General features: G+C 49.6%; 1 protein-coding gene across 1 annotated transcript in view; it reads left to right on the top strand.

Annotated features, from left to right (window-relative positions):
• The window catches only part of SDK1 (sidekick cell adhesion molecule 1), a 990,930-nt gene extending 965,238 nt beyond the window's left edge, over positions 1 to 25,692 (top strand). Inside the window, 3 exon segments of the mRNA XM_033191941.1 lie at positions 701 to 821; positions 4,556 to 4,685; positions 21,837 to 25,692. Coding sequence (XP_033047832.1) covers positions 701 to 821; positions 4,556 to 4,685; positions 21,837 to 22,097 — 512 coding nt within the window. The 3' untranslated portion in view covers positions 22,098 to 25,692.
• Positions 25,693 to 27,564: the final 1,872 nt, after the last annotated feature.

Raw genomic sequence — 27,564 nt, 5'->3', positions numbered from 1 at the left:
ATATGTTTTGCTATATATTTGTAATTTACTCTTTTTTAAAGTGTACGGTTCGGTGGTGAATGCACAGATATGTGCAGTCGTGACCACAGTCAATTCTAGAACGTTTGTATCACCTCAAAAGGAAGCCCTGTACCCTTTCTTTAGCCGTCACACTCCCATACATTTATTTCTACTTCCTGTTTTGCTAAATGATTGTGAATTTTTATTTTGGAATTTAATACATATTTAATTTCCCTGACTTTTAAAAAGCTTATGCATTCTTGGCCAGGTACAGTGGCTCACACCTGCAATCCCAGCACTTTGAGAGGCCGAGTCGGAAGGATTGCTTGAGGCCAGGAGTTCGAAACCAGCCTGGGCAATGTAGTGAGACCCCATCTCTACCAAAACAACAAAAAAAAGTCAAAAAAAGTTTATGCATTCTGAGTCTATTTTCATAAAACAGTGGCAAGCATACTGGTATTTTGGGATCAGGCAGAACAAACACTGAGATGTTAATATTGTCACTTGGCTCCAACATTGCGATCAATACCTAGCTTTTCTCCCTAGCTCAGCCCTCAGAGGGGCTGAAGCAGGTGTCCCCGACTCTGGGCTCTGCGTGCAGCAGGACTCAGGAGCTGCCTCAGTGGCCAGCTCTGGCTCAGTGCGGCTGCGGTGACCACACCAGTAACACGTCTGTTCTCACTCTCCTGCTGGGCTTTAGGAAAGGGAATCTCCACCATGGAGGAGTCTGTGACCCGGGACAACGGAGGATTTGCTGCCCTGGAGCTCAGCAGCCGCCACCTCAATGTCAAGAGCACCTTCTCCAAGAAGAACGGGACCAGGTAGGGAGGCAGCGTTGTGCCGCGCCCACCCAGAGATCTGAGCTGCCACGGTTGGGGTAACAGCCCACGCCCATGGGCACCTCCCGCATCCCGCCCTCTGGTTCCACGAAGCAAAACCTAACCCACCCCAAACCACCAGGGGCAGCCTTGAGTCTAGGAGGGACGGGGTCAGCAGAGCAGCTGGAAGTATTTTCAGGGCATCTCTGGAGATTTAGAAAGAGGGCCTCAGGTGTGTGGGAAGAGCCTGGAACACCCAGGGGCTGCCAGGCTGGCCTTCCGTATCAGCCGCAGGTACCTTGGATCCGGGCGTTCCTAGTTCACGGAGGTGTCATCTGGGCTGCCACAGGCCCAACTGGGTGTCCTCGCAAGCAAGCCTGGTGCTTGTTGCTGATTTCATTGTTCTGTGTATTCCAAAGTTTTCCCGTGCCGATACACATCGCCATTCCATACGCGGATGTGAGTGCAGGCGAGAAGGATTTTCACCACCAAAGCCTCCTTAGTTTATAAACCTTTTCCTAAATCCAGCGGGAAGCAGGGTTTCCCAAACGAGAGGGGATGACCTGGGTTTGCCTTTTTGATGTGCGAGCGCCATCCTCTGATTTGAGTACCCTTGACCAAGGAGAAGAGCCAGGATTGGGGAGGGGTCTTGAGTGTCTGGAAGGAAAAATCCAAACACCTGAGGATGCTTCCTAGAGAACAGACACCTCAGGGCCTTCCCGGGGTGCCCCAGCCTCGGGGTGGAGAAGGGTCCTCTCCCTCAACCAGACACCTTAGATTACACTCAGTTGCGAGGGCGTGGAAATGACACGTCATCCAGACCCAGACAGACCCCAGGGTTTCCTCTTCCCTTTATTGTTTACAAAGCTGCAGAGGCCAGCAGTGCCTGGAGATTCCCTGGGCCACCCCCGCCCTCCACTGAGTTTGGAAATCTCAGATCACTCGGATGGTGCCAAGGCACAGGCAGGCCTTTTCCCAGCCACTGACGCTCTGCCAGCCCCACAGGTGCCAGTCCAAAGCACCACAGGCCACCACCCCACGAGGCCTTCCCTAGGGCTGGAGGTGGATGCTGGTGGTGACATCTGGTCACACCTTTCATTTCTTTTGTCTACTGGGAGACAAGTTTTTCCTGCCATGTAATAGAAACATGAAAAAGCTACCACATGTAGTTTCGAGGCCAGGAGGAACTTGTCACAGAGAATTTTAAAATATTACGTGCCCTTCTCCCTTGCTATAAATCTGTCTTGTTCTGAGTTCTGAGAAGAGACACACACAGCCTTGAAGCACATTGCCCAAGAATAGACAGTCGTTCAGTTTGTGAAGTCCATCTGCTTCCTAGGAAAGAGAAACATCATTTGATGATGAGGTTGGAGGTGCTCAGCCCACAAAGACCCAAGGACAAAATAAAATTAAGATGGAAAAGAAAATGGACCCTTCCCTTAGGTTTTTAAATAAGCCATCACCTTTTCAGTCCTAGCAATAGGACCCTGTGTTTGTCTGTCCTCATACTGCTAATAAAGACATACCCAAGACTGGGTAATTTATAAAGGAAAGAGATTTAACGGACTCACAGTTCCACATGGCTGGGGAGATCTCACAATCATGGCAGAAGGCAAGGAGGAGCAAAGTCAAGTCTTACATGGCAGCAGGCAAAGAGAGAGCTTATGTAGGGGAGCTCCCCTTTATAAAACCATCAGATCGTGTGAGACTTATTCACTCTCACAAGAACAGCGTGGGAAAAACCTGCCCCCCATGATTCCAGTACCTCCCACCAGGTCCCTCCCACGACACATGGGAATGATGGGAGCCACAACTTGAGATGAGATTTGGGTGGGGACACAGCCAAACCATATCAGACCCCAAATGTGATTGAAGGAAAGGATTCTGTGCTGAGAGGGGAAGTGTCTGGGCAGGGACACCTGAGATTGGTCCCGTAGCATCATCCCCCAAATATCTTAGAAATACAGGCACAGTTGATTTATGTCTCCCCAGTGCACGTCTGTGCTTCCAATTTCTTTGTGGGGAAGACACCATTTTAGCTCCTTAGATAAAAAGATTTACCCAAATGTTTAGATAAGAAATGGCATCTTTCCCAAAGTAAATTACCTTTGAGATAGAGAAAGGCCCTTGGGCCTTCACTGGGCCTTTCCAGGAGAAACTGAGGCACACCCTGGGGGAGACAACACCCATGGCACAAAACCAGAGGTCTCCATCCCCTCCAGCCTTCCCAGCAGAGTCTCCACCCAAGGCCCAGTTTCCTGGCCTATAGCCTCTCCTTGCTTGGTCACCCAAGGTTACTTCTCCCATTGAGGGATGAGAAGACACTCCCTATGCAGCCATCATTCAGCTCTGCGCTCACTCCTCGCAGCATGCTGGAGGTCCTGGATGTGGTCCCCTTGAGTGCACAGCTGCCCCTCTAACTGCACACAGGCTGCTCTTACTATCAAGTCCCTGCACACCCTTCAGAGGACTAAGAAACACTCAATCCTGCCTGACTTGAAAACTCAGCAATGTTGTACTCAGAGTTTTTCCCCAAGTTCTAAGTTCTCCGTCTGAAAAATAGAAGCTGGGCTTTTACTCAGTTCAGCTAGTCTCCAGGAAGTAGGGAGCTGAAGAGGGTACTCATTTTCTGTTGCTTGCATGACAAATGACTGCAAGTTTAGCAGCTTAAACCAACACCTATTTAGCACCACACGGTCTCCCTTGGGCAGGTGTCTGGGCACAGCTCAGCTAGTTCCTCTGCTCAGGGCCTTGCATGGGTATAATCCAGGTGTAGATGGGCTGTGTTCTCATCTGGAGGCTCAACTGGGCAAGAATCCTCTTCCAAGCTCATTCAGCCTGCTGGCAGCATGCATTTCCTTGTGGCCGCATGATCAAGGGCCCCAGCCGCTTCTTGGCCCTCCTCTGGAGGCCGCCCTCATGTTCTTAAGGCCACTCATGGTCCCCTGCCATGGGGTCCTCTCCAGAGGCTGTTCACAACATGCTGTTTGCTTCTGCGAGGCCAGCAAGAGCATCTCTGTCTCCAGTCTGCCAAGATGGGGTCTCCTATAACGTCATGTGATCATGGGCATGATGGGAGTAGCTGTCCTTCACCCATTCCATTTAACATAACCCAGACTTCAGTCTGCCATGTTCCAATGATTAGAAGCATGTCACAGGCCCTTCCCACACTCACAGGATGGGATGATGGGGGTGGGGGCAGTGATGGAGCCATCTGAGAATTCCACCAGCCAGAGAGGATGAATACTGTCCCACCAGACAGGGAGACCAGGCCTGGTGCAAACTTCTCCAATTCCCTCTCATCTGTAGGAGACAATTCCCACTCCTTAGCGTGGCAGATCAGACCGTTCTTCATGACTCCATCCTCACCTCTCTCCACCACACTCTCCTGCCTGCATCTGGCAAGCACCCAAGCTCCCCAGCCTCCTATCTGTCCCGACCTCAGGGTGCTCTTTGTACGTGAGTGTCTCACTGCTCCTCCTGGCACAGACCAACTCTTCCCTCATGCCTGCAGGCCTAGCACAGTCTCCACAACTGACAGGCACCGGTACACAGAGGCTGTTGACTCGCCAGATAGCCAGTGCTCAGAATTTTTTGCATTAGTTGCCAGAGTGATGTTAAAGGCTGTAGGCTTCCTCTTAGTCCAACGCAGTAAAGGCCAGATGCCAGGTGAGGAGGCCTCCGGGGGAGGGCATCTTTTGCCCGGAGGGTAATTGCGTCATGGGTCCTCATCCCAGGTCCCCACCCCGGCCGAGCCCCGGCGGCCTGCACTACTCAGACGAGGACATCTGCAACAAGTACAACGGCGCCGTGCTGACCGAGAGCGTGAGCCTCAAGGAGAAGTCGGCGGACGCGTCAGAATCCGAGGTCAGTGTGGGCACCTACTTCCGGGCAGTGATCGTCAGCCCCTACTTCTGCAGTGAGACTTCTGCCTCCTCAGGCTGTCTTGTCCTATTTGAGTCTCACAACATCCCCACAGGCAGAGCCAAGGACAAAAGCCTTCATTTTGCAGATGGAAAAACATGAGAGAGCCCAAGTTCCACCCCATGGCCTGCTCTGGGCCCCACAGAGCTCACAACAGCCTCAAGCAGTCTAGACACTCCAAGGCTGATTCATGGAGGAGCAGGTTCTGATTCCCAAGTCCGGGAGACGGCAGTGAGAGATAGGCAGGGCTGGCGCCCTCTGTGAGGGGTTCCTTGCAGAGCAGAGTGTGGGTGTTGCCTGGGTGCCAGCAGGCTGAGTGTCGGATGGTCGCATTCACGTGCTCCATCTCATGTAGTCCCAGGGGAAATTGGGCCTAGACCACCTCCTACGGATGGAGCCAGCAGGACTCATGGAAGATCAGTAACTTGCCCCGTGTGGACTCCTGCCCCAGAAGCCCATTCTCTCTCCATTTCACTTTCAGAGATAAACATAGGTTGCCATAAAACTTGGTGGTCTCTAGACCCCAGTTAGAGTGGCAGCGGGTCTGATCCTGCAGGGCGGATAGAAAATGTGACCCCTTCACCAGATAGGAGCTTCCTGCTCACCCCTGGACATTCACTTCCCCCGACACCCTGCCAGCCTCCCACCCTGCCCAGGGAGCTCCTGTTCTAGCTCCCTCGCTTGTGCTGAAGAAGAGGGATTTGCTCACGGCAGTTCCGGGTCACGTATCGGGCTCAGGGTGAGCCCAGACTTGGGATGGGTTCCTCTCCTCACCGAGCGGCTGGACCAGGGAGATGGCTTCCCCGAGGGAGCGTCAGCCTCCATGCTCTCCCTCCCCGACCCCAGGGCCTACCCGCCTCAGGCCTCCCCTGCGCCTGGGTGTGCAACAGTTCAGACGTGGAGTGTATTTCCTGTGTGAGGTCCTGTGCAGTGTCACCCAAAGAGACTTCAAGCAGCAAGGCAGCCATGAGGGGGCTCCAAGCAGGGGGCTCGACACACCTTCCGTACAGGTGCACCATCTCCGTTTCTCATAGGCACCAGCAAAAACAGCTGAAGCAGCAATTGGAGAGGTGGTCCTATCAGTCCTGAACTTTTTTCTTTCGGATATGCCGGGCCTGGTGAGGGGTGAAAACCACCAACCATTTGCTGTACACGTAGGCCTGCCCCGCCTCCTGGCACTCAGGTTCTAAATCAATATTTAATCTAAAGTAAGTCTCACCTTCATTTTAACCTGAATTCAGGCCTTATTGAGCCCCGGGGCTCTATCAAATGGCTTCTTTTCAATTGTGGGTTGTAGAGGAACTCCCGTTGGGAAGGGCCAGCAGGTGGGTGTGGCGAGGCCGGCTCTGCTTTGCTTCACGTGTTCTGTTTACAGAGGACACCGGGTTCGCTGTCGGCACCGTAGCCCTGGGCTTGGCAGAAACAGCAGGCAGCAAAGCAGATGCTCGGAAAGGGACATTTGTCTAAAACTGAGGGGCTGTCAAGTGAAATCCTGCAAAACTGACTTGCCTTTTTGTGATAAGGAAAAAGCTTATCAGAAGCTCACTGCATGTACGAAAGCAGCACGTTGCGCAGAGCAGGGCAGCCTTCAAGCAGGACAGTCTGTGTCAGTAAAGAGGCGCATCTCACAGCGCCGGCCTCGGGCCTGTCCCTGCTGCCACTGTCGGCTGCTGCTCTTTGGAGAATCTAGACACCGTGGGGTGTCATAGCTGTGGGTGGTTCCTACGCACTGAGCACTCGCTGCTGTGTTTCCAGCGCTCGCTGTGGGCCTGCCCCAGGGTGAACGTGCACTCCTTTGCCGCCCACCCCAGCCCCAGGAAGTGGGGCAGTCTCCTTATTGGTCAGAGGCTGAGGTTGTCCAGCAGGCAGCTGTTGAAGCTGACAGCCAGACCCCCGTGTCTCCAGAGCTCAGTGTACCCCTCACCTCCCCATCGGTCTCCTCCAGCCCCACACAAGAAGAGGGGGAGGGAGGCATCCAGGGATGGTGTGTCCTAGAGCAGGCAGGCAGGATTGGATCCATGAACTCTGAATTATTTGTTCCTAAAAGCATTTTCAGCATGGGCTAATGGAACGCATTTGGTCTGTTTCTCCCCGCAATGTGTGTGGCGTGTTTGGAGATTTAACATCAGCAAATGTTTATGGAAGATTATTGAACATACCCATGAACTGAGCTAAGCATACACATTCATGCAGGCATGCATACATATGTACATGTACACACATGTGCACACACATACCTACACACCTGAATACATGCCAACACATGCATATGCACATGCATACCTAAATACAACACACACACCTAAATACACATGCACACATATGTACACATACACACGTGCACACATACATATACCTACACACCTGAATACATGCTGACATGCATACCTAAATACAACACACACACCTAAATACACATGCACACGTGAATATATAACCACACATAGATGCGCATACATACATATAACTACATACTGAATACATGCACACATATACATGCACACATGTAAACACACATGCACATACCTAAATATATACATACAAAAAACGCATGTACACACATACATTATATGCACATACTTACATATGCCTACATACCTAAACACATGCACACAGGCCCACACCACACACATACTGCATGCTTATGCACATATATACACAGGCATACATACCTAAATACAAGTACAAACACATGCACACAACTATACACACATACACATATATACATGCATGCATAACGCACTTATACATACCTAAATACACACATGCACACACATACACTCCTGCCCATATGCACACACCCATACACATCTAAATACAAACACAGAGAGGTGGCATGATGGAGGGAGGTGAGTGTGGGGAGGGAGGCAGGTGAGTGTGGAGAGTGGGGAGGTGTGGGGAGGGAGGGAGGTGAGTGTGGGGAGAAGGGTGAGAAGGGAGGAGAGCAGGACCTGGAACCCACACTAAATGGAATTCTGCACAGAGAATGTTGTCATCCTTATGTAATAGGCAGAAAGCCGAGGCTGAGTTTTTGAATGTCTTCCCTGAGACGCACACTGATGAGCTGGACTGGGGAGGCAGACCTCAGCATCTAACTGGAAATCCCATCTTCTCACCAGTCCTGCTCTCAGAGCTAAGTCTCAGGCAGCGTGGCTGGGAGGCCAGGGGTCCTGCTCTCAGAGTGAAGTCTCAGGCAGTGTGGCCGAGGTGGCGAGAGGCCCAGGAGCCAGGCCACGCTGCTCCCATGTGGCAAGCTCTGGGCTGGAGGAAAGCGTTCCTGCAAATGCACCTCATGGTTCCTAGTGCCTTTTGGGTGTCAGGCTGCTTCTGGAAGCTGATGAAAGGTACAGACATGCTCTCCATCTACATACAGGCAGAATTTCACCTAGGAGCTGGGAAGGCTCCCGGAAGTCTCTCACAAACCCCACCACCTAGCGTCCCACAGAGTCCCAGTTACGAATCCCCACACCTGGACCATCCTGTGCCCCCCGAGGTTCTTGGGCAGATAAAGCGTGGCCTCCCTTGTCTGTAGAGCTCTTTGCTGTGTAACCTTGCTGCATCCTGCTTTTGAAGCTTATGAATTTGGGGGATTTGAAGGCACTCCATATTCATGGGATCCCAACAGAGGGAACTGGGGACTTAGATCATTTGGGAAGTGCCAGCTCACATGGTAACATTCACTTTGAACAACTATTTGAAACAGCTGGATTGAGACATAATTCACATGTCATACAATTCACCCATTTGAAGTACACAATTCAGTAGGTTTTAGTACGTTCACAGAGTTGTGCAGCCATCACCACAGTCAACTTTAGAACATTTCCATCAGCCCCCAAAACACCCTGTACCAATTAGCAGTCACTTCCCAATCTCCCCAAACCACCCACATACACCTGCAGCCAAGCCCGGCTCTTGGCAACCACTAAGCTACTTTCCACCTCTCTAGGTGTGCCTATGTGGACATTTCATCTAAATAAATCATGCAGTACGTTGTCTTTTGTGACTGGCTTCTTTCACTTAGCATGATGATTTCAATGCATTTGAACCACTTTTACTAAGTAATCAATTTGTATGTTTCATCAGTTCTCTTTTGCAATGTTTTAAAGTCTGACTTCAGAACTTCTCGCTTCATAGGAAACAAACATGTTGTATTTTCCTTGACATATTTGCCCATATGGTTTCTTGGAACAAAAGTGTATTTTTCTGTTTTGTTTTGGTTTTGAATTTTTTCTTTTGAGACGGAATTTCTCTCTGTTGCTCAGGCTGGAGTGCACGATCTCAGCTCACTGCAACCTCCACCTCCTGGGTTCAAGTGATTCTCATGCCTCAGCCTCCCAAGTAGCTGGGATTACAGGTGCCCACCACGTGCCCGGCTGATTTTTGGTTTTTAGTAGAGATGGGGTTTTGCTGTATTGGCCAAGCTGGTCTTGAACTCCTGACCTCAAGTGATCCGCCCACCTCAGCCTCTCAAAATGCTGGGATTACAGGCGTGAGCCACCGTGCCCAGCTGGGAAGTATATTTTTCTTTGAAGGGTCTAATGGAACACAGGCTAAGTGTCGCAAGGGGATTTGGAAAGGCTGCCATCTTGACAATTATTATGTCTCTCCTAGTCTAACCCCAACCCAACTCTAGTAGGATCTTATTCTTAAAAAAACGCTTTATTGAGTTATAAATCACGTACCATATAATTTGCCCATTTAGAATATACAAGTCAGTGGTTTTCAGTATTTTCAGAGTTTTGCAATCATCTCCACAATTTTGGAACTTTTTCATTCATCACTCTAAAAAAAAACCCCATAACTCTACCAGTCACCTCCCGTTCCCTTCTCCCTCCAAACCCTGGCAACCACTTCCTGTCTCTCTATATTTGCCTGTTCTGAGCATTTCATATGACAGACTCATGCAATATGTGGTTTTGTGATTGGCTTATTTCATTCAGCATAATGTTGTCAGGGTTCATCAGGGTTCACTGATATATGTAGCACATATCAGTTCTTCATTTCTATATTATAGGGGGGGAAATTCCATTGTATGGATATACCACATTTAAATATGTATTCGTCAGTTGATGAACATTCGGGTTTGTTGTATCTGGGATCCCCAAGAGCACTCCCAAGTTCAGTGATTCACTAGAAGGACTCACAGAATTGAGCACACAACATCCTCATGACTAAGATTTATTACAGCAAAAGAATACAGAGCACAATTAGCAAAGGGAAAATGTGCACAGAGCAAAGTCCAGAGGAGACGACGTTCACATTTCCAAGAGTCCTCTCCTATAGAGATGCACACAGGACACACTTAATCCTCCACCAGGGAGTTCTGAGGACACACATTAATTGTTGTCTACCACAGCTTTACCATAGCCTTGCAATTAAAGCAAACTGCAGCTGCAGTGTAGGTACTGCTGATTAGAAATTCAGTGTCCAGGGTTTTGGGAGCTGGTCACATAGGCATCCTCTGCCAAGCATGGACCAAAACTCCAGACTCCAGAAAGAAAGCAGGTGTTTGCATAAACCATATTATTTGTATAGTTTAGACACTGCAATCTTATTCTTTAGGGAAAACATTTTATCAATGAAAGGAACTTTTACCAGATGCCAACCAAGGGTAATCTTTGAAAGCAGGTCTTTTTAAGGCTAGTGGTCTCAGACCTGCTCTGTTAACTTTTTTCCGCACCAGATTGTTTCTACTTTTTGGCTACTGTGAACAATATGCCCTTTATCTGGTTGAGTTTGGTGAGTGTTTTTATTATCAAAAGGTTTGGAGTTTTATCAGATGGTTTCTCTGCATCTGTCTGGATGATTTTTGTCCTTTGTTCTATTTATATGGTATATTACATTAACTAATGTTTGGATGTTAAACCAACCTTGCATTCCTGCAACAAATGCCCATTGTTTATAGTGTATAATCCTTTCTTTATGTTGTGGGATTCAGTTTTCAATATTGCTGAGCATTTTTGTATCTATACTTATAAGGGATATAGGTCTGTAATTTACTTGTCTTATTTATCTTTGTGTGAATTTTGTATTAGGGTAATATTGGCCTTATTGAATGATTTGGGAAGTATTTCTTCCACAACTGGTATTAATTCTTTAAATGTTTGATAGATTTCATCAGTGAAGTCCTCTGGTCTCAGACTTTTGTTGTGGGAAATTGTTAATTACTAGTTTTATCTCTTTATTGGCTATAGATTTATTCAGTTCCCCTTCCCACCTCTTGTTTTTTTTTTTTTTTGTTTTGTTTTTTTTTTTTTTTGGTTAAGTCAGTGTCACTCATTTGTGTCTTTCTAAGGATTTTTTAATGTTATCTCATTAATCTAATTTATCAAGATACAGTTGCTTATAGTTGTGTACAGTTGTTTATAATCCTTCATTTCTGTAAAGGCAGTGGTAATTAATATCAATAATTCATTCCTGATTTTAATAATTTGACTCTTCTCTCATATTTCTGGTTAAAGTTTTTCAATTTTGTTAATCTTTGCAAAGAACCAACTTGTAGTTTCACTGATTGTCTCTATTATTTTTCTACTTTCTATTTCATTTATTTCTACTCTAATCTTTATGACTCTTCTGCTTGCTTTGGAGTTAATTGGCTCTTCTTCTTTCAGTTTCCTAAGTTGGAAGTTTATGTTGTTGATTTGAGATCTTTCTTTTTTTGTAAATACAGGACTTTATGGCTAAAAATTCCCCTCTAAGCACTGTGTTAGCTGAATCTCATAAGTTTTAATATGTTGTGTTTTTGTTTTCACCCATCTCAAAGTATTTTTTAAATTTTCTCTGTAATTTCTTCTTTGACACATTTGTTATTTAGGAGTGTGTTTTACATTTCCTCATATTTGTGAATTTCCCACATTTTCTTGTTATTTATTTCTAATTGTATCCTATTTTGGTCAGAGAAACCATAATTTATGTATTTTCAGTCCTTTCAAATTCATTGGGTCTTGTTTTAAGACCGGGCATATGGTCTATACTGGAGAATATTTCCTATCCACTTGAGAAGAATGTGTCATTCTGCTGTTTTGGGGTGGAGTGTTCTGTATGTGTCTGTAGGTCTAGTTGATTTATCATGTTGTTTCCATCTTCTGTATGTATGATCTTCTTCCCAGTTCTGCCATTTGTTAATGCATTGAAATCTCTATTTGTATTGAATTGTTTGTGTCTCTCTTCAAATCTATTCATTTAATTTCATGTATTTTGAGGCTTTGTTGTTAGGTGCAGGTATGTTTATAATTGTTATATCTTCTTGACATATTTACCGTTTTATCAGATATTTGCTTTCTAATAAAGATATGTCTCATATCTTTATTCCCTATTTTTCATTATCAGCTTCTATTTGTTAAATGAATTTTCCCAATATATCATTTTGACTTCCTTGTTTTTGCTTTAGCTCTATATTTTTGGTTATTTTTGTTAGTGTCTTACTCTAGTATTATTATCTACCTCAGATTTATAGTACATTTCCGTGACTTATGGGAACTTTACTCCTATAGTTGTATTTCTTCCTTTTCTTTCTGTGCTATTGCTATACATATGTTGCCTGTAGATTTTTATCAAATTTGGGAAACTTTAAGTCATTATTACTTTGAGGGGTTTTTTTTTCTTTCTTTTCTTTCTTTTCTTTCTTTTTTTTTTTTTTTTTTTTTTTTTTTGCTTTTTTCTCTTTCTCCTCTCATTCTGATATTCTTATTACACTTACGTTGGTGCTCTTAGTGCTGTCTCATATTTATCAGAGGCTCTGTCCATTTTTAAAAGTCTTTTTTCAGACTGCATAATCTCTATCAGTCTATCTTTAAGTGCACTGATTCTTTCCTCTGCCAGCTCAAGTCTACTATTGAGCCTATCTAATGAATTTTAAATTTCAGTTATTGTATTTTTCAACTCAAGAACTTCCCATTTGTGTTTTTAAAATAATTTCTATCACCTTATTGATATTCTTCAACTGTCATCATACCTTTCTTTAACTTTTTAAAGATGGTCTCCTTTAGTTCGTTGCACATAATCATAATAGCTACCTTAGAAGTCTTTGCCTGCTTAGTCAAATGTTTGGGCACCCTCAGAGGCTACTTTCTGTTTTATTTGTTTTTCCTGTGTACGCATTACACTTTCCTGGGTTTTTTTGAAAACAGATCATTTTTGATAATATATCACAGCAACTCTGAATAATGATATTCATGCCTCATGGAGAGTTATTGTTGCTTGCTTGTTTGTTCAGTGATTTGGCTGGATTCATTCAGTGAAGTCCATCTCCCCTGCATTGTGTGTGCTCTGATGTTGCTCCTCAGTGCTGGGCAATGCATAGAGTCTTCCTGCCTACCAGGGATGACTGTGGTTTTAGCTGGGCTCCCTTTGCCTGTCCCTGTTAAGATTCTGGATGGCTTACCACTATTGGTATCATACCCAGCAGTTACTGCTTGCTAGCTCTGGTTTTTCCGGCAATCACTTAGTGCATAAATTGCTCCTCACTTTTTGATCCAGTTGAAGTCCAGCTTTTCTGCAGTTGCCAGATGCTGTCAGTCTTTGAAGCTTGCTCTGACACTAAGAGGCCTCTTCTTAGCTTCAGAAGTCTCTTTTCCTGGTTCTCTCTGTTAAACTGCTAGCTGGTTTTACTGCTTCCATTGTTGCTGACATAGAACTACCAGCTTCCTCTTCATTCCTCACCCGCAAAGGCTCTGCTGTTTTCAACAATGTCCTTAGGTATGCTCTGTTCCAAATAAAGTCATTTTCCTCAGGCAGAACTGGAAGCTCTCTGTTCTTACAGAGTAACTCTCCACTCTGTGCAGGACCTCTGTGTCACTGCACCAAAGTGGAGGTGAGGACAATAGCCTTCTTCCAGAGTGACACACCCACTACACAAGTAGGGCACTGGGTTGAGAGGGCAGTCCCTGCACTTCTGGACTTGCTCCTCCCGGCGTGGGACTTCTTCCTACAAACAAGCTGGGGTGGGGGCACTCAGGGCCCAGTATTCTTGGCCTACCACACCTGGTACAGACTCCCAGCTTATAAGCAAAGGCTGGATGGGGGACAGGAACCCCAGTACTCTTGGCCATCTCTGCCTAGAATAGAACTTCTTCAACATGGAGTTGGGTTGGGGGAAAGGGGAAGCTGGATCAGAAATGCCAGAACTTTCCTCTCCAAGTTCCCTGCCTTGTCGCTACATCTGCCCAGAGTGGAGTTTCTGTCACACTGAGCTGGAGGCATTGGATAGGGAGAGCAGATCATGGCTCAGGCACCACAGACTCTCACTATCGGGTGAGATGTAGCAGATCTTCTTATATAAATCTTTCCCCACTTGCTATCTACTCTTAGCACCATTTCCAAACACTTTTTTTTTTTTTTTTTTTTGAGAGGCAGTCTTGCTCTGTCACCCAGGCTGGAGTGCAGTGGTGTGATCTCAGCTCGCTGCAACCTCCACCTCCTGGGTTCAAACGATTCTCCCACCTCAGCTTCCTGAGTAGCTGTGATCACAGGTGTGTGCCACCACACCTGGCTAATTTTTGTATTTTTAGTAGAAGTGGGGTTTCACCATGTTGGCCAGGCTGGTCTCGAACTCCTGACCTCAGGTGATCTACCTGCCTGGTCCTGTCAAGGTGCTGGGATTACAGGCGTGAGCCACTGCACCCAGCCTTCAAAGATTTTCAATGGTTATTGATAAAATACTTTTCACCAGTTAAATCATTGTTCCACTGGGGAGAGGGTCTGCCAACCTCCTCGCACTGCCATTCCAGAAGTATCCTTGCCTTCATGACTAGTAACTCTGATATTCAGAGGGGACTGGGAAGAAATGTGGGCTGGCCTGGTCGCTTAACTCCACATTTACAGAAACAGAATCCAGTCACAGAACTGCCGAAAAGGCTGTTAGCGAAGAAAGCATTGCAGGGAAGACAGACTGAGGGTTGCTCAGCAGTGGAATAAAACCAAAAGCTATAACGCCAGTTTTCAAATAGGACTATCTAAAAAGTGGCTTGGATTTAGATGAGGGTTTAAGACGTTTATCCTCTCTACTGGAGGCAGCTTATAGATTTGAAGACATTATAAACCGAAATGTTAGGAATAAAGAGTAATGAACGTCCTTGGCCCTGGCTTCAAGCCAGTGTTTTGACACAGCATGGTTATTGGTTAAAGCCATGGACAGATGCAGACTTCTGCTCACCCTCTTCTCCAGGGCCCAGGGGATAAGGAGTGAGAAGCCCTGTGTGGTCTCTGCTAGAAAAACTCTCCTGAGAAGCTAAGAATGCTCTAAAGAAAAACAGTGAGGCCATCCTTTTATCCCCCAGGACATTTTTTTTTTTTTTTTTTTTTTGAGACGGAGTCTCACTCTGTCGCCCAGGCTGGAGTGCAGTGGCCGGATCTCAGCTCACTGCAAGCTCCGCCTCCCGGGTTCACGCCATTCTCCTGCCTCAGCCTCCTGAGTAGCTGGGACTACAGGCGCCTGCCACCTCGCCCGGCTCGTTTTTTGTATTTTTTAGTAGAGACGGGGTTTCACCGGGTTAGCCAGGATGGTCTCGATCTCCTGACCTCGTGATCCGCCCGTCTCAGCCTCCCAAAGTGCTGGTTACAGGCTTGAGCCACCGCGCCCGGCCTCCCCCAGGACATTTTTAAACCACTCTCAGAACTATTGCTAAAGTGAAAATTCTGCAGATCCGTCTGTTCCCAGGTGCTCAGGAGCCTGCCTGATCGGAGGTGCTGCTCTGAATTATGCTCTAAGTGTCACACAACACATGCTGTGGCTATTTCTGTTTTTCTGTTTAGAAACAAGAGGGTTTGTCATGGTTTTATCACACGGCTGCTTCTGAATGATATCTGCCGTTCAAATCACATGTTAAAGATTGTTTTCGAAATGCAAAGAAACTGTTTGCAAAATCCCCCCTGCTCCGACCAACTTAGACCAACCCCGTCGTACCTAATTAATTCCTTAATAATATTTGAGTCTTTCATCTTGCCAATATAATACCCGAAGTGTCAAGATTATCTTTATTAGCTACTTTCCAGGCATCTGTGCACCTTTAGAAACTCTCGCAGTCTGTCTCATGCTGCATCCAATCACATTCTGTCCTTCTAGTTTCCCGGGAAACCGACACACGTTGCTACTTCACATCACACAGGAAACTTACCAAAAAAAGACCCTGCAGCATTTCCTTTTTGTCAGTAATTCTAACTCACTAAAATACATCCCCATTAAAAAATAATAATGTCATATAAATAATAAACAGAGCAGGCGGCAGGAGGAAGAATGGCATTTTAAGATTGTGCTTTCTCAAAGAGACAATGACAGGGGCTGAGCAGGAGCCAGGAAGCCCAGCTTCTAGCTCCAGCTCTGCCTGACATTTATTGGTCATGTGGCCCTGAGTGTATTCTCACTTCTCCTCCCTAAATAGCAAGAAGGAAAAGAAGCCTCTTGGAGCCTCTTGTCTCTGCTTCTTTCTGCACAGTGATTACGTTCTCTCTGATTGGCTATTATTGTAGAATCACTTGGCTGGGTCTGTGGGCACTGGCCACTCAGAACTCATGGCCTCCCAGCTTTCCTCCCCAGAACAAAGCACTCTTCTCTTCCAGCTACAGTGTGAAAAAAATCCCAGGGCAAGATTCTGATTGGCTGAGCTGAAGCCACATGCCTAGCCATTAGCCAATCACGGTTTTCTGAGAGGCAAGCTAGCCCATCCTTCTAGTGGGGAAGAACTGCTTCCTTCAAAGAAGGGATCAAGGCCTAGATGCAAACAACAGGAACCACTGTGAGTTGGACAACCAAGCACTCCCAATTTGTGTCTCCTGCCAGGCCCCCTTCTTGGCAGCCACATGTGTCACAGACCCTTCTCTTGAGACTATAGGACTTTTAGATCTTTGGCTGAGGAAACACATTATGACGCATAGCAACATACATACAAGCTGCGAAGGAAATGGTATAAACACGCAGATGGGTGTGGGCTGTGTGCTATACTCATTCTCTAAGCAGTTCTGCACATGCTCTTGGAAATGTGGACTCCAGCGAGAGCTCAGTGGTCCCTTCCAGACCACCCCAGGCCCTACCCAGCATGAACCCTGCTTCCCTACAGCCTGGCAGCTGCAGGAGGAGGGGTGGGCAGGGGTGTACACAGGGCAGAGAGAGGCCCAAAGGGTCACCAAGTGGGTGCAAGACAGACTAGCTGAAACTGAATTCATAGCACGTCCTCCCACTGAAATTGCTGATTTCTCCACCATACAGAGACACTTTTCATATAAGGCTCACCCATATAAAAAGCGTTTTTACAACTGGGGTTGAAGGTATCTCCTCCCTGCTACTAGAAAGACTTTATTTCTGCCACCTTTGGCTGAAAAACCAGGCTGGTTGTGGCCCCAGTCTGGCCCCGGCCAGTATGACCCTAAGACGGTCACTTGCATTTGTGGATGTCGATTCTTTCAGACCCAAGACAAGGAAATTGAATCCAGTCACCACCTCTCACGTTTTTCCACAGTAGAATCCATTGTGGTAGCGAAGTTGAACGGGGAAGACCCCTGGGACCTGGGAATGTAGTCGAAAGAGTGAAAGTCTTGAACCTCATATTTGACCTTCAGATGATAGTGAACCCTCACCCCAGTTTGTGAAACGTAGCACTAAATTTCTGTCCTTCGTTCCTACGTATTCTGTGAATTTCCCATGAGAAAAGTGATACCTTCACTGTATTTCAATACGTGTGATTTCTCCCTAAGTTTCAGGACGTTTAGATTCCAAGTTGGTCTCTAAAGAGGTAACAAACCCAATTTGGGGGCTAATCATGGAGCTTCCTTTGGCTTCTTTCAGATGATCTTTGTTCTCTTTTCTTCTGTTTTAGTTTACACAGAGCTTTACCTTGTAAGCCACCTCAAGGCCTCTAGAAAACAGATGAAGAATAAATCTTAAACAGGCCGGGCACAGTGGTTCATGGCTGTAATCCTAGCACTTTGGGAGGCTGTGGTGGGCAGATCACCTCAGGTCAGGAGTTCGAGACCAGCCTGGCCCACATGGTGAAATACAAAAATTAGTCAGGTATGGTGGTGGGCACCTGTAATCCCAGCTACTCAGGAGGCTGAGGCAGGACACTTGAACTCAGGAGGCAGAGGTTGCAGTGAGCTGAGATCACGCTACTGCACTCCAGCCTGGGCTACAAGAGCAAAACTCCAGCTCAAAAATAAATAAATATAAATAAACCGCCACAAATACAGATCCCTGATCTCTTAGCTGAAACCCCTGAGGCCAGATATATTTAGGAAGTCAGTGTTTCTCAAGCTTGGGGGTACATCGTATATTAAGGAACTGCTCCAGTAGGGCCAGGCCAGCACCTAGTAATCAAAACATTCGTCTTCTTTTAGCAAAACATGAGAATATTCACACTGAATAGCCCTACATCAGTTCAGCTCGGGGTAAGCTGCCAAGTTAGCTCAAGTCAGCTCAGCCTTCGCCACCAAATGAGTTGTAAAAAAACATTTCGAGATTCAGAACATTGCGGGTTTTGGAATTTGGAATAGGGGGTTGTACACCTGTTCAGCGGATCCCAGGGAGAAGCCTGGAGCTGGGAGTCAGTTACAGGGTCTGCAGAGGTGGGTGAACCCTCCAAGATTGGGAGCTCAGGTGCAGGCGCCCACCCAGCCTCTCTCACTGAGCCTCGCTTCTTTATTCATAAAGTGGGAATTGTAACATCTGCATCACAGGATCCTCGGCCAGTTGCAAACATCATGCCCGGGCATTAATCTGGTATGTCATCGGTGTTCTGAAAAAGGAGCCACTGCCATGTTTATCCTCGCCACCTGATGAAGGAGAAGCTGGCTGCCCCAGGGTCTCGGTGTGTGGGGAGAGACGTGTCTTAGCTCTGCAATTCTGCTAAGTGCACAGGAGCCACAGATGGATTCAGCTGTTCTGTGTATGGCACCATAAGCCACACAGTTTACACTTAATGTTCACAAAAGTCCCAAATCTGTGACTCGCTGTTACTTTCATGTAAATATTCCAGTTAGAGCTAGATTTTCAGGCTGTGCCCCCACATCCCAGGAGCCCCTGGCTCCCCGCTACGCCTCCATGGGGCTTCTGCACAGCCTGGAGGCCAACCGCTCTCACAGGCCTCCAGGACACACACAAGTCCCCAGGTGCGGGACGATGTCGGCTCATGGATCAGAGCTTCCTGCCCGGGTGCTGATGTGGGTAATTCACTCTGACTCTCAGATGACAGAGCAGCCGGCAGGAACATCGCTCACAGCACCCAGGGATGCTTTTGTTTTCCTGGGTCTCGGTGTGGACTCCCTGCAAAATTAGGGGAACTGGCAATTCTCCCATCCCCTGCCCACCCCCGCCTCCAGCTGCAAGGACGCGGCTCATGGATTGGCAGTTTTCCTTCTAGAGTGTCTACTTCTGAAAGAGCTGCTGTGGCTGGCAATGTGACCCACATCTGGGGCCATAGCCCTCTGTCTTAACACCCACAAGGCGCAGCTCCCAGCCTGGCTGCTGGGAGCCTCTAAAAAAATGCACATTCCCCAGCCTCCGACAGACCCATGGAGTCAGGATACCTGGAGCCACTCCCAGGAGTCTGCTGCCTCCATGCACAGCTGATGCCCTCAGATGGCATTTCCAGGCAGCTCACTCTTTTACCCTCTCCCCAGTTCCCTTTTTCTCTGGGGAGAAAAAAAAGTCACGTCTTCCTGACCCCTGTGAGAGACAGGGGCCCTGGGAAGCGTCTTAGCGTTAGTTCCACAGCAGAGCCTCAGTCTCTGTGCCGCCAGGTGGATCCCGTAGGAGCCCAGGAAGCTGTTAGGACACTCAGGTGAGCGTCTCAGGATGGTTCCATACATCTGGGAGGATGTGGCACTTATCAGCAAAACCGAGAGACCTCCACCTTCTTAGGGGAAAAAAAATACATTTCACCCTCTGCTTTCTCCATTTTTTTTTTTTTTTTTTTTTTTTTTAGATGGAGTCTGGCTCTGTCGCCCAGGCTGGAGTGCAGTGGCACGATCTCGCGGCTCACTGCAACCTCCGCGTCCCGGGTTCAAGGGATTCTCCTGCCTCGGCCTCCCGAGTAGCTGGGACTACAGGCACCCACCACCACACCCAGCTAATTTTCGTATTTTTAGTAGAGACAGGGTTTCACCATGTTGGACAGGCTGGTCTCGAACTCCTCACCTCAGGTGATCCGCCTGCCTCAGCCTCCCAAAGTCCACTTTCTTCTTTAACAGTCTTTCCAATGACTTCACATCAAGCTGAAAGACCATAAAATAGAGGTTTGCTTTCAGAAAATGAACATAGAAAACATGCAGGGTCCATGTTCTTAATGGAAGCTGCTGATTTATGTTATAAAAAGGAAAAAAAAAACCCTCAAAGGGACTGATCTTCAAACATCAGTGGGAGGCCCCAGGCCACTTTTCCATGTGTTCGAGGGGCCTGGCCATTCAGTTCCTGGCTGGGGAGACATATTAGACACCCTGGCTTATTCAGGGGGCTTCAGTTCTTGGCACCTCCCCACCCTCAGAGGTCTCTGTGGATGTGGTGTCACACCATCACTTGCAAGGGGAGGATGCACCCCCATCCCCTCCCTTCTACCTCATCACCCCCCACCCCCTCCTCCCCTCTACCTCATCACCCCCCCACCCCTCCACCTCATCACCCCCCACCCCCTCCACCTCATCACCCCCCACCCCCTCCCTCCCCTCTACCTCATCACCCCCCACCCCCCTCCCCTCTACCTCATCACCCCCCACCCCCTCCCTCCCCTCTACCTCATCACCCCCCACCCCCTCCCCCACCTCATCACCCCCCACCCCCTCCCTCCCCTCTACCTCATCACCCCCCCCCACCCCCTCCACCTCATCCCCCCACCCCCTCCCTCCCCTCCACCTCATCACGCCCCCACTCCCTCCCCTCCCCTCTACCTCATCACCCCCCACCCCCTCCCTCCCCTCTACCTCATCAACCCCCACACCTCCCCTCCTCTCCCCTCCCTTCTACTTCATCACCCCCCACCCCCTCCACCTCATCACCCCCCACCCCCTCCCTCCCCTCTACCTCATCACCTTTCCCACCCACTCCCCTCTACCTGGTCACCTCCAGAATCCTTTTGTTTTGGTCTGTAGCAGCCCACGTCTTAGTCTTAGGCAAGACAAAGACCCAGATCTTCCCCCACCCCTGGGGCTCTTCTATGTTCTGCCTTGTAAAGGCAGGCAGAGTCCCCTGGGGGTCGTGTGGGGAGGCTGTGTAGACCTCTGCTGGGTGGGAGGCCACCTAGACCTTTGCTGGGGTGGGAAGCCCATGTAGACCTCTCCTGAGTGAGGGAGGCTGCATAGACCTCTCCTGGGGCGAGGGAGGCCGCGTAGACCTCTCCTGAGTGAGGGAGGCCGCGTAGACCTCTCCTGAGGGAGGCCGCGTAGACCTCTCCTGAGTGAGGGAGGCCGCGTTGACCTCTCCTGAGTGAGGGAGGCCGCGTTGACCTCTCCTGGGGCGAGGGAGGCCGCGTTGACCTCTCCTGGAGCGAGGGAGGCCGCGTTGACCTCTCCTGGAGCGAGGGAGGCCACGTAGACCTGAGTGAGGGAGGCCACGTAGACCTCTCCTCAGTGGGGAGGCCGCGTAGACCTCTCCTGGGGCGAGGGAGGCCACCCAGACCTCTCCTGAGTGAGGGAGGCCGGGTAGACCTCTCCTGAGTGAGGGAGGCCGCGTAGACCTCTCCTGAGTGAGGGAGGCCAGGTAGACCTCTCCTGGGTGAGGGAGGCCGCGTAGACCTCTTCTGGGTGAGGGAGGCCGGGTAGACCTCTCCTGGGTGAGGGAGGTCGGGTAGACCTCTCCTGAGTGAGGGAGGCTGTGTAGACCTCTCCTGGGTGGAGGCCCAGCTCTTCTCGGAGACCTGGTGCAGAGTGAGGGGCTGGATGCAGCTGAGATCGCGCAGTGTGGGTCACACCTGGATCAGAGAGGGGGACCTGGGGGGACTGCCTGCTCTCCTGTGTGGAGGGTGGGAGGGCCTGGCATTGGGCGGGGGTGGGGAGAGGGCTGGAGACCACGACACGGCCCCCCAGGGAGGTGCCCCCACGCCAGGCCTCCTGCCCAGCACGCTCCGGGCCCTGCGCCCTGCCCTGCACTCACACCGCCTCTCCCACACCCCGCAGGCCACCGACTCCGACTATGAGGACGCGCTGCCCAAGCACTCGTTCGTGAACCACTACATGAGCGACCCCACCTACTACAACTCCTGGAAGCGCCGGGCCCAGGGCCGTGCACCTGCGCCGCACAGGTACGAGGCGGTGGCGGGCGCCGAGGCGGGCGCGCAGCTGCACCCGGTCATCACCACGCAGAGCGCGGGCGGCGTCTACACCCCCGCCGGCCCCGGCGCGCGGACTCCGCTCACCGGCTTCTCCTCCTTCGTGTGAGCAAAGCGCCGCGCCTCCCTCAGGGCGGAACGGAGGCGAACTTTACGGAGTCTATTTTTGTTAAGACAATCAACTCCAATAACTGAGCTGAAGTTTTTGTTTAAAAAAAAAAAAATCTGATAAGTGATGATTTTACCTACTTGTGGACACTAGATTTCAATTAGGAAGGTTTTTTTAAACGGCTTTTTTGTAACATCGCTGCAGGAAGCAGGTTTTTTTCTTTTTCTTTTCTTTTTAAGAGAAGGTGTATTTCACTGGTACAATGGCTTGGCACCGCCGGGGCCTGGGAGGACCTCAGACCTCCCCAGCCCTGGGTTTCTCCGTCTTCAAGACCAACTAGGAAGGCTCAAGCGGGGAGAGGGAATGGAGGGTCAGGTGAGATCTCAGAGCTGCCCCGGCTGGCCCCTGTCTCTTTCTACCTCCTCTTCCAGAGAACCAGCGGCTCACACCCTTCTCAACGCAGGACATCCTCAGCTCACAGCTCGCTCCTGGGGTTTGAAGAGCAAACGTTTTTCCCTGGGCTCAGTGCGTTTTTTCCCAACTTCATCTGTTTCTGAAATGTTCTCACTTGGCAGTTTCTAAGTAAGGAGTCGGCTTTCGGGTTCCTGACGGCTGGGCAGGGATGCTAAGGTGTGGTTCAGCTGTCACCGTCAGCGTCCCTGCAGTGGTGCGGTCCTGAGGCTTTTCTGCCTCTTTTCCCATTCCTTCCCACCTGACTAGGGAGGCCTCTTAGGGCTGGAAGCCACCACACCGGCCGTCTCCTTCCCCGAACACAGCACACGGCCAACTCCGCGGGACAGGAGGACATCGGACGCCGTCCCCAGAATTGCTTGTTACGTAGGAAGCGTGCATTGTTAACCAGAGTACTTTTTAAATCTTTTTATCTTTTTTTAAACTATGTCACATGAAATGAATACGTCTTTGCTGTCTCCAGGTGCCTTTTTATTAATTGTTCAGCTTTGTACATGGAAAAGATGAAAAGCAACAGTGTGTGCAAATAAAGCAAAACAGCTCTGAGAACACACGCTCCCGACCTGCCTCGTGCACACCAGGCCGTCCCCTCCCTCTGTCCTGGCTTCTGCCGGCCGCCCGTGGCGGCCACGGCTTCTCCACCGCTGGCACTGCTGCTGCTCCCTCTCCCAGTCCAAGGCCAGCTTTTAGCCTTAACAGGTTTTCTGGAAACATTTCATTTTTTCTTTAAAATTGTCATGGTTTGGTTTAAAATTTTTGGCTAGATGAAAAGAGTATGAACTACTTTGGAAAACTTAACAGCCCAGAGATGACCGTGCCTCCAGTCCCTCATGTCGTCTTTGCAACAGACGGCTGAGCTGCCGGGGTCCACCCCTCAGCCCAGGTCCCGGGTCCAGATGGAACGGGAGCACTGCTGGTGCCCACTGGTGTATGTGTCCTGGGTCCTTCCCTGTAAGTGCCCCAAGTGCCCCCTCACCAGCAGAAGCGTGACACACGCAAGACTCAAGACCACCTTGCCAGTGCCCCACGTGCACAGTGAACGGGCGGGTGCTGTTCCCCCAGCGACCTGAGGGTAGGGGACAGCTGAGCAGTATCTGGCCAGTGCCACCTGGGGGCCAGTCTCCTGGCCACATGCAGAAAGTGTGGCCCCTGCTTGCCTAGATGTTTTGTGCACCTCCATGAGCAGAGGGTGTGGATATTGCCTGGATTCTCTGCTGTCAGCATTGCTGAGTATGGCCCCAGGAGACCAAGGAGAGTTTAGTATAGGCTGGAAAACCCCTCTTCAGTCTTTCCAAAATTAGAGGGTATGGAAAGTTTCCTTTTTTCTCTCCTCCCTTCCTTCCCCACCTTCCTTCCCTTTATCCCTCCCTTCCTTCCTTCCTCCCACCCTCTCTTCTTTCCTCACTCCTTCCCTCCCTCCCTTCCTTCTTTTCTCCCTCCCTCCCTCCCTCCCTTTCTCCCCCATTCCTCCTTCCTTTTCTCCTCCTTTTGCTGAGTGGAGGGGGAAATATTCTAAACCAAAAATCCTAGATGCTCTGCCCAAAGCCACTTCTGCGTGACAATTGCAGCCCACAGTTCCCTGGACAAGACTCGCCACTGTGGACAGAGCTGCCTCCCTCTTGGCCCCGGAGGAACAAAGTGGGCGGTAAGCCAGGATGCGAGCACTGGAATTTCTCGGAAGAGAAGCGATAAATGGAGGCCATGGCCAGCGCTACCTTCTGTGCGCTCTGACTGCTCTTTGCAGCCATAAGGATGTGACTTTACACGCCAGGGAGAGTGTTGAGACGTCTTAGGTTGAGGATGAGCAGATTCGAGATGTGTTTGTTGCTCTTGGGTTTTCGATACAACATCATGACACTTTTGTTTCAAGCTCGTGTTTTCTGTCTCCCTCCACTCTTAGTAAATCTTGATGTATACGGAGCGGCCTGTCCGAGGCTACGCCGGCCTCCTGGCTGCTGCTGGACTGTGCCTGGGACAGTGCCAACACCCGTCACTCGGAGGGACTCTGTGCCATGAGAACCACCTGCGCAAAGGAACAGAGTTGAGTGTTTCCAGGTAGATTTCAGCCTCCCAGAGCAATATGGGATTTGAGAAGCATCAATTCCTAACTCCTCATCTTCAGGGAAGGAAAAGAAAGTCACAGCCTAGGAAGATGCAGATTGGATTTTAATCTCGGTTTTGAAAAGAGGACAAGCAAAATGTGTCTAAGCCAGGCTGGGCGGAATGTGCTCCCGCTCTCTCCGACTGTGCTGAAAGTTGCACCTTGTGGATGCCTCATGACCCACCCCCACGTGGCTCATTTCAGATTGTGTTGGCCCCGCCCTGCGAGGATGCGGTCACGGAGCCACCAGGAGGCTCCATCTGAGCCACAGGGATGGATGTGCAGGGCTCCCTCCTCCTGGGGCGCCAGGGCAGAGATTCCAGGCAGGTGAGCAGAGAGAGAACTGCCAGGTCACGTCCCCTCAGCCTCCTGCGCGGCCACCTTCTGATTGAATCGGTCCAGCCCAAGCCCCTCTCCCAGCCTCCCCTTCAGCCTCTCTCCCCGCCTGCTTTTATAGTGCACACTTCACTCAATGCTGCAGCAGAAAAACAAGGGGCCCCAGGGAGAGGGGGCCCTGACGGCCACACACGGAACAAGCCTCCACAGCCCCGGGAGGTGGCTCACTCTGTACCGGTCTTTGGAGGCTGTGCTTGTATCTGACTGTGACTGGGCTGAAGCATGGTGTTTGCCTAACGGTTCATAGCATGGTTTTTATTTCTTACACATTCTTGGCACGCAGTGTAGCTATTCTCCTGACGAGCAACCCGTCTGCGTACCTAAGTGTGGCTCCCCGTGGGCCAGCGTCCCGGTAGCATGGATCCAGTCTGAAAGGCGAGGACAATGTGAAAACTCATGAGCTGAGCCCGCCCGCTGGGACACGTCTCCTTCCCACATCACCTTCTGGTTTCGGGTGCCCTCAGGTCAGCCCTGAAGCGTTCCCTACAACATTTTCTGAAATTGTGCAGAAAACCAGATCTCGTTTAAAAAAAAGAAAAAGAAAAAGAAAACAATAAACAACTTGTAGGAAGACAGAGAGGTGCTATGGGTACAATTTTTAATAAAAACATTATTTTGTTCCTTAAACGCTTGTGATTTTCTTCGGGTGTTGATGGAATGATTCGGGAGACCTTACGCACCTTCTTGAATTGTAAAGCTATAAATATGAACCATTGGAACTTCACCCCAGTGTCGTGCTGGACCCCCGTGCTCCCCCCAACACCCTTACCTTTATCCTGTTGACATGCAGGTGTGTACAGGCAGCATCCCCCCAAAATGGAGTTGAGGTCGGGGGTAAAGTGACTCCACACCCTGGGCCGGGTAATCTGGGGCAGGCAGCATGGAGCCTGAGCCAGTGAGACTCCTGCTTGGACCAACAGCCGTTCCCAGGGCCAGCCCAGCTCCACTCACCATCTGGCTGGACCACCAGAGACTTCGCAGCTGTCCAGAAGGAGAAGAACAGCTCATAGCGAAACTTAGCCTTGATTGGGGGGAAGCAGAGCTGTGAGCAAGACGGCCTTCCCCTCCTAAGGTGTCTGGCCACACCATAGCTTGTCACGCCCCAGGCGTGCTCTGGGTCGAGGGAATGAGATGAAACCATTTCCCTTCCCTTTCAGAAGTGGAATTTTGCTTGTTTCTTTCTTTTTAAGAGACAGGGTTTCACCCTGTTGCCTAGGATGGAGTGCAGTGGTATGATCATAGCTCACTGCAATGTTAACCTCCTGAGCTCAAGTGATCCTCCCACCTCAGCCTCCCTAAGTGCTGGGACTGCAGGGTGCCTGAAGTGGAATTTTCAAAGGCATCTGCTAATCACTGCAGGTACCCTGGGCTTCTGTGAAACACGGGGCCACTGTAGCCATGGTGCTGGGGCCACCAGGAGGAAGCATGGCTGCCCCCTTATCACCCACCTTGCAGGCCTTTGGGTCTCAGTGGCCCTGGGAGCATTAAAAAATCTCAGTGTCCAGGCCACACCCAGGCCAATTAAATCCTCTGGGGCTCCGGCACAGACATTTGATTGGTTTTGAAAGCTCCGCAAGTGATTCCAATGCAGCAAGGAAGCTATGCTGCCGGGAGGAGGGCCGGGGCGGGGCCGGCATTCTGACCGTGAACGAGGGGACAGGGTTCTGACTTTGCCAACGTTGCCTTTTGCTCCGGAAGCAGTCGCTGCCACTGATAAGCCCCAGGTAAGAACCCTTTCATTTTCTGTCTTTTCCCACCATGTCCGGCTTACATCCCACCACCCTCCATAATACGATACGTAAATCTGCACCTTTCCCACCATCTCCAATATTTCAGAAGTTGCAGCTGCCGTGGAAAAGGCCCTTGACATTTATTGAACATACACCATGTGCCTGACGGTGCTCTGTGTTCTTGTTAATCCATAGAACTCCCACCAGGACCTGTGAGGTAGGTACAGTCGGGAGGTCCTATGGTGTAGACGAGGAAATGCGCCCAGAGAGATGGAGCCATTTGCCCAAGTGTAGCCAGCTGACCGAGGCAGATCAGCTCCAAACCTAAGCAGCTGGGGGCTCCGGAGCTTCGTCTCTAGGCACTGCACTGCCTCCCATGAGGCTGTCTGCGGTCACCTTTAGATCCATGGGCTGTTAGCCTGTGAGGAGGCAAGTACCTCTCCCTACAGCTCGGAGCCTGGCATCATTACGCAACGTCACGGGCTGAATGCACAGGCAGCTCAGAAGATTATATTTTCCCCATACCATCCTCTCCTGTTAGAAAGAGGAAAGGCAGGAGTTAAGTTGGGATAGGTGATGCAAAGCCCTGTCATTACTACTATTGTTGAAAAGTTCATGGGAGAAAGTTGTAAATGCAACTAGTTGGCCCAGAGAAAAGAACCGCCCTGTCTTGTTGGATGACGATTACATAAGAATGACTCCACAAGAAGGAAAAGTGGCCCAGGTGAGATGCCAGCCACATCGGAAGGGGGAGGAGTTGAGTGCAGGA

The sequence above is a fragment of the Trachypithecus francoisi genome, unplaced genomic scaffold, assembly GCF_009764315.1.
Source record: "Trachypithecus francoisi isolate TF-2019V2 unplaced genomic scaffold, Tfra_2.0 Lachesis_group4, whole genome shotgun sequence".
Classification (NCBI taxonomy): Eukaryota; Metazoa; Chordata; class Mammalia; order Primates; family Cercopithecidae; genus Trachypithecus; species Trachypithecus francoisi.
Note: the sequence above shows the minus strand (reverse complement) of the source record. Positions and strands in the feature narration are given on the sequence as shown.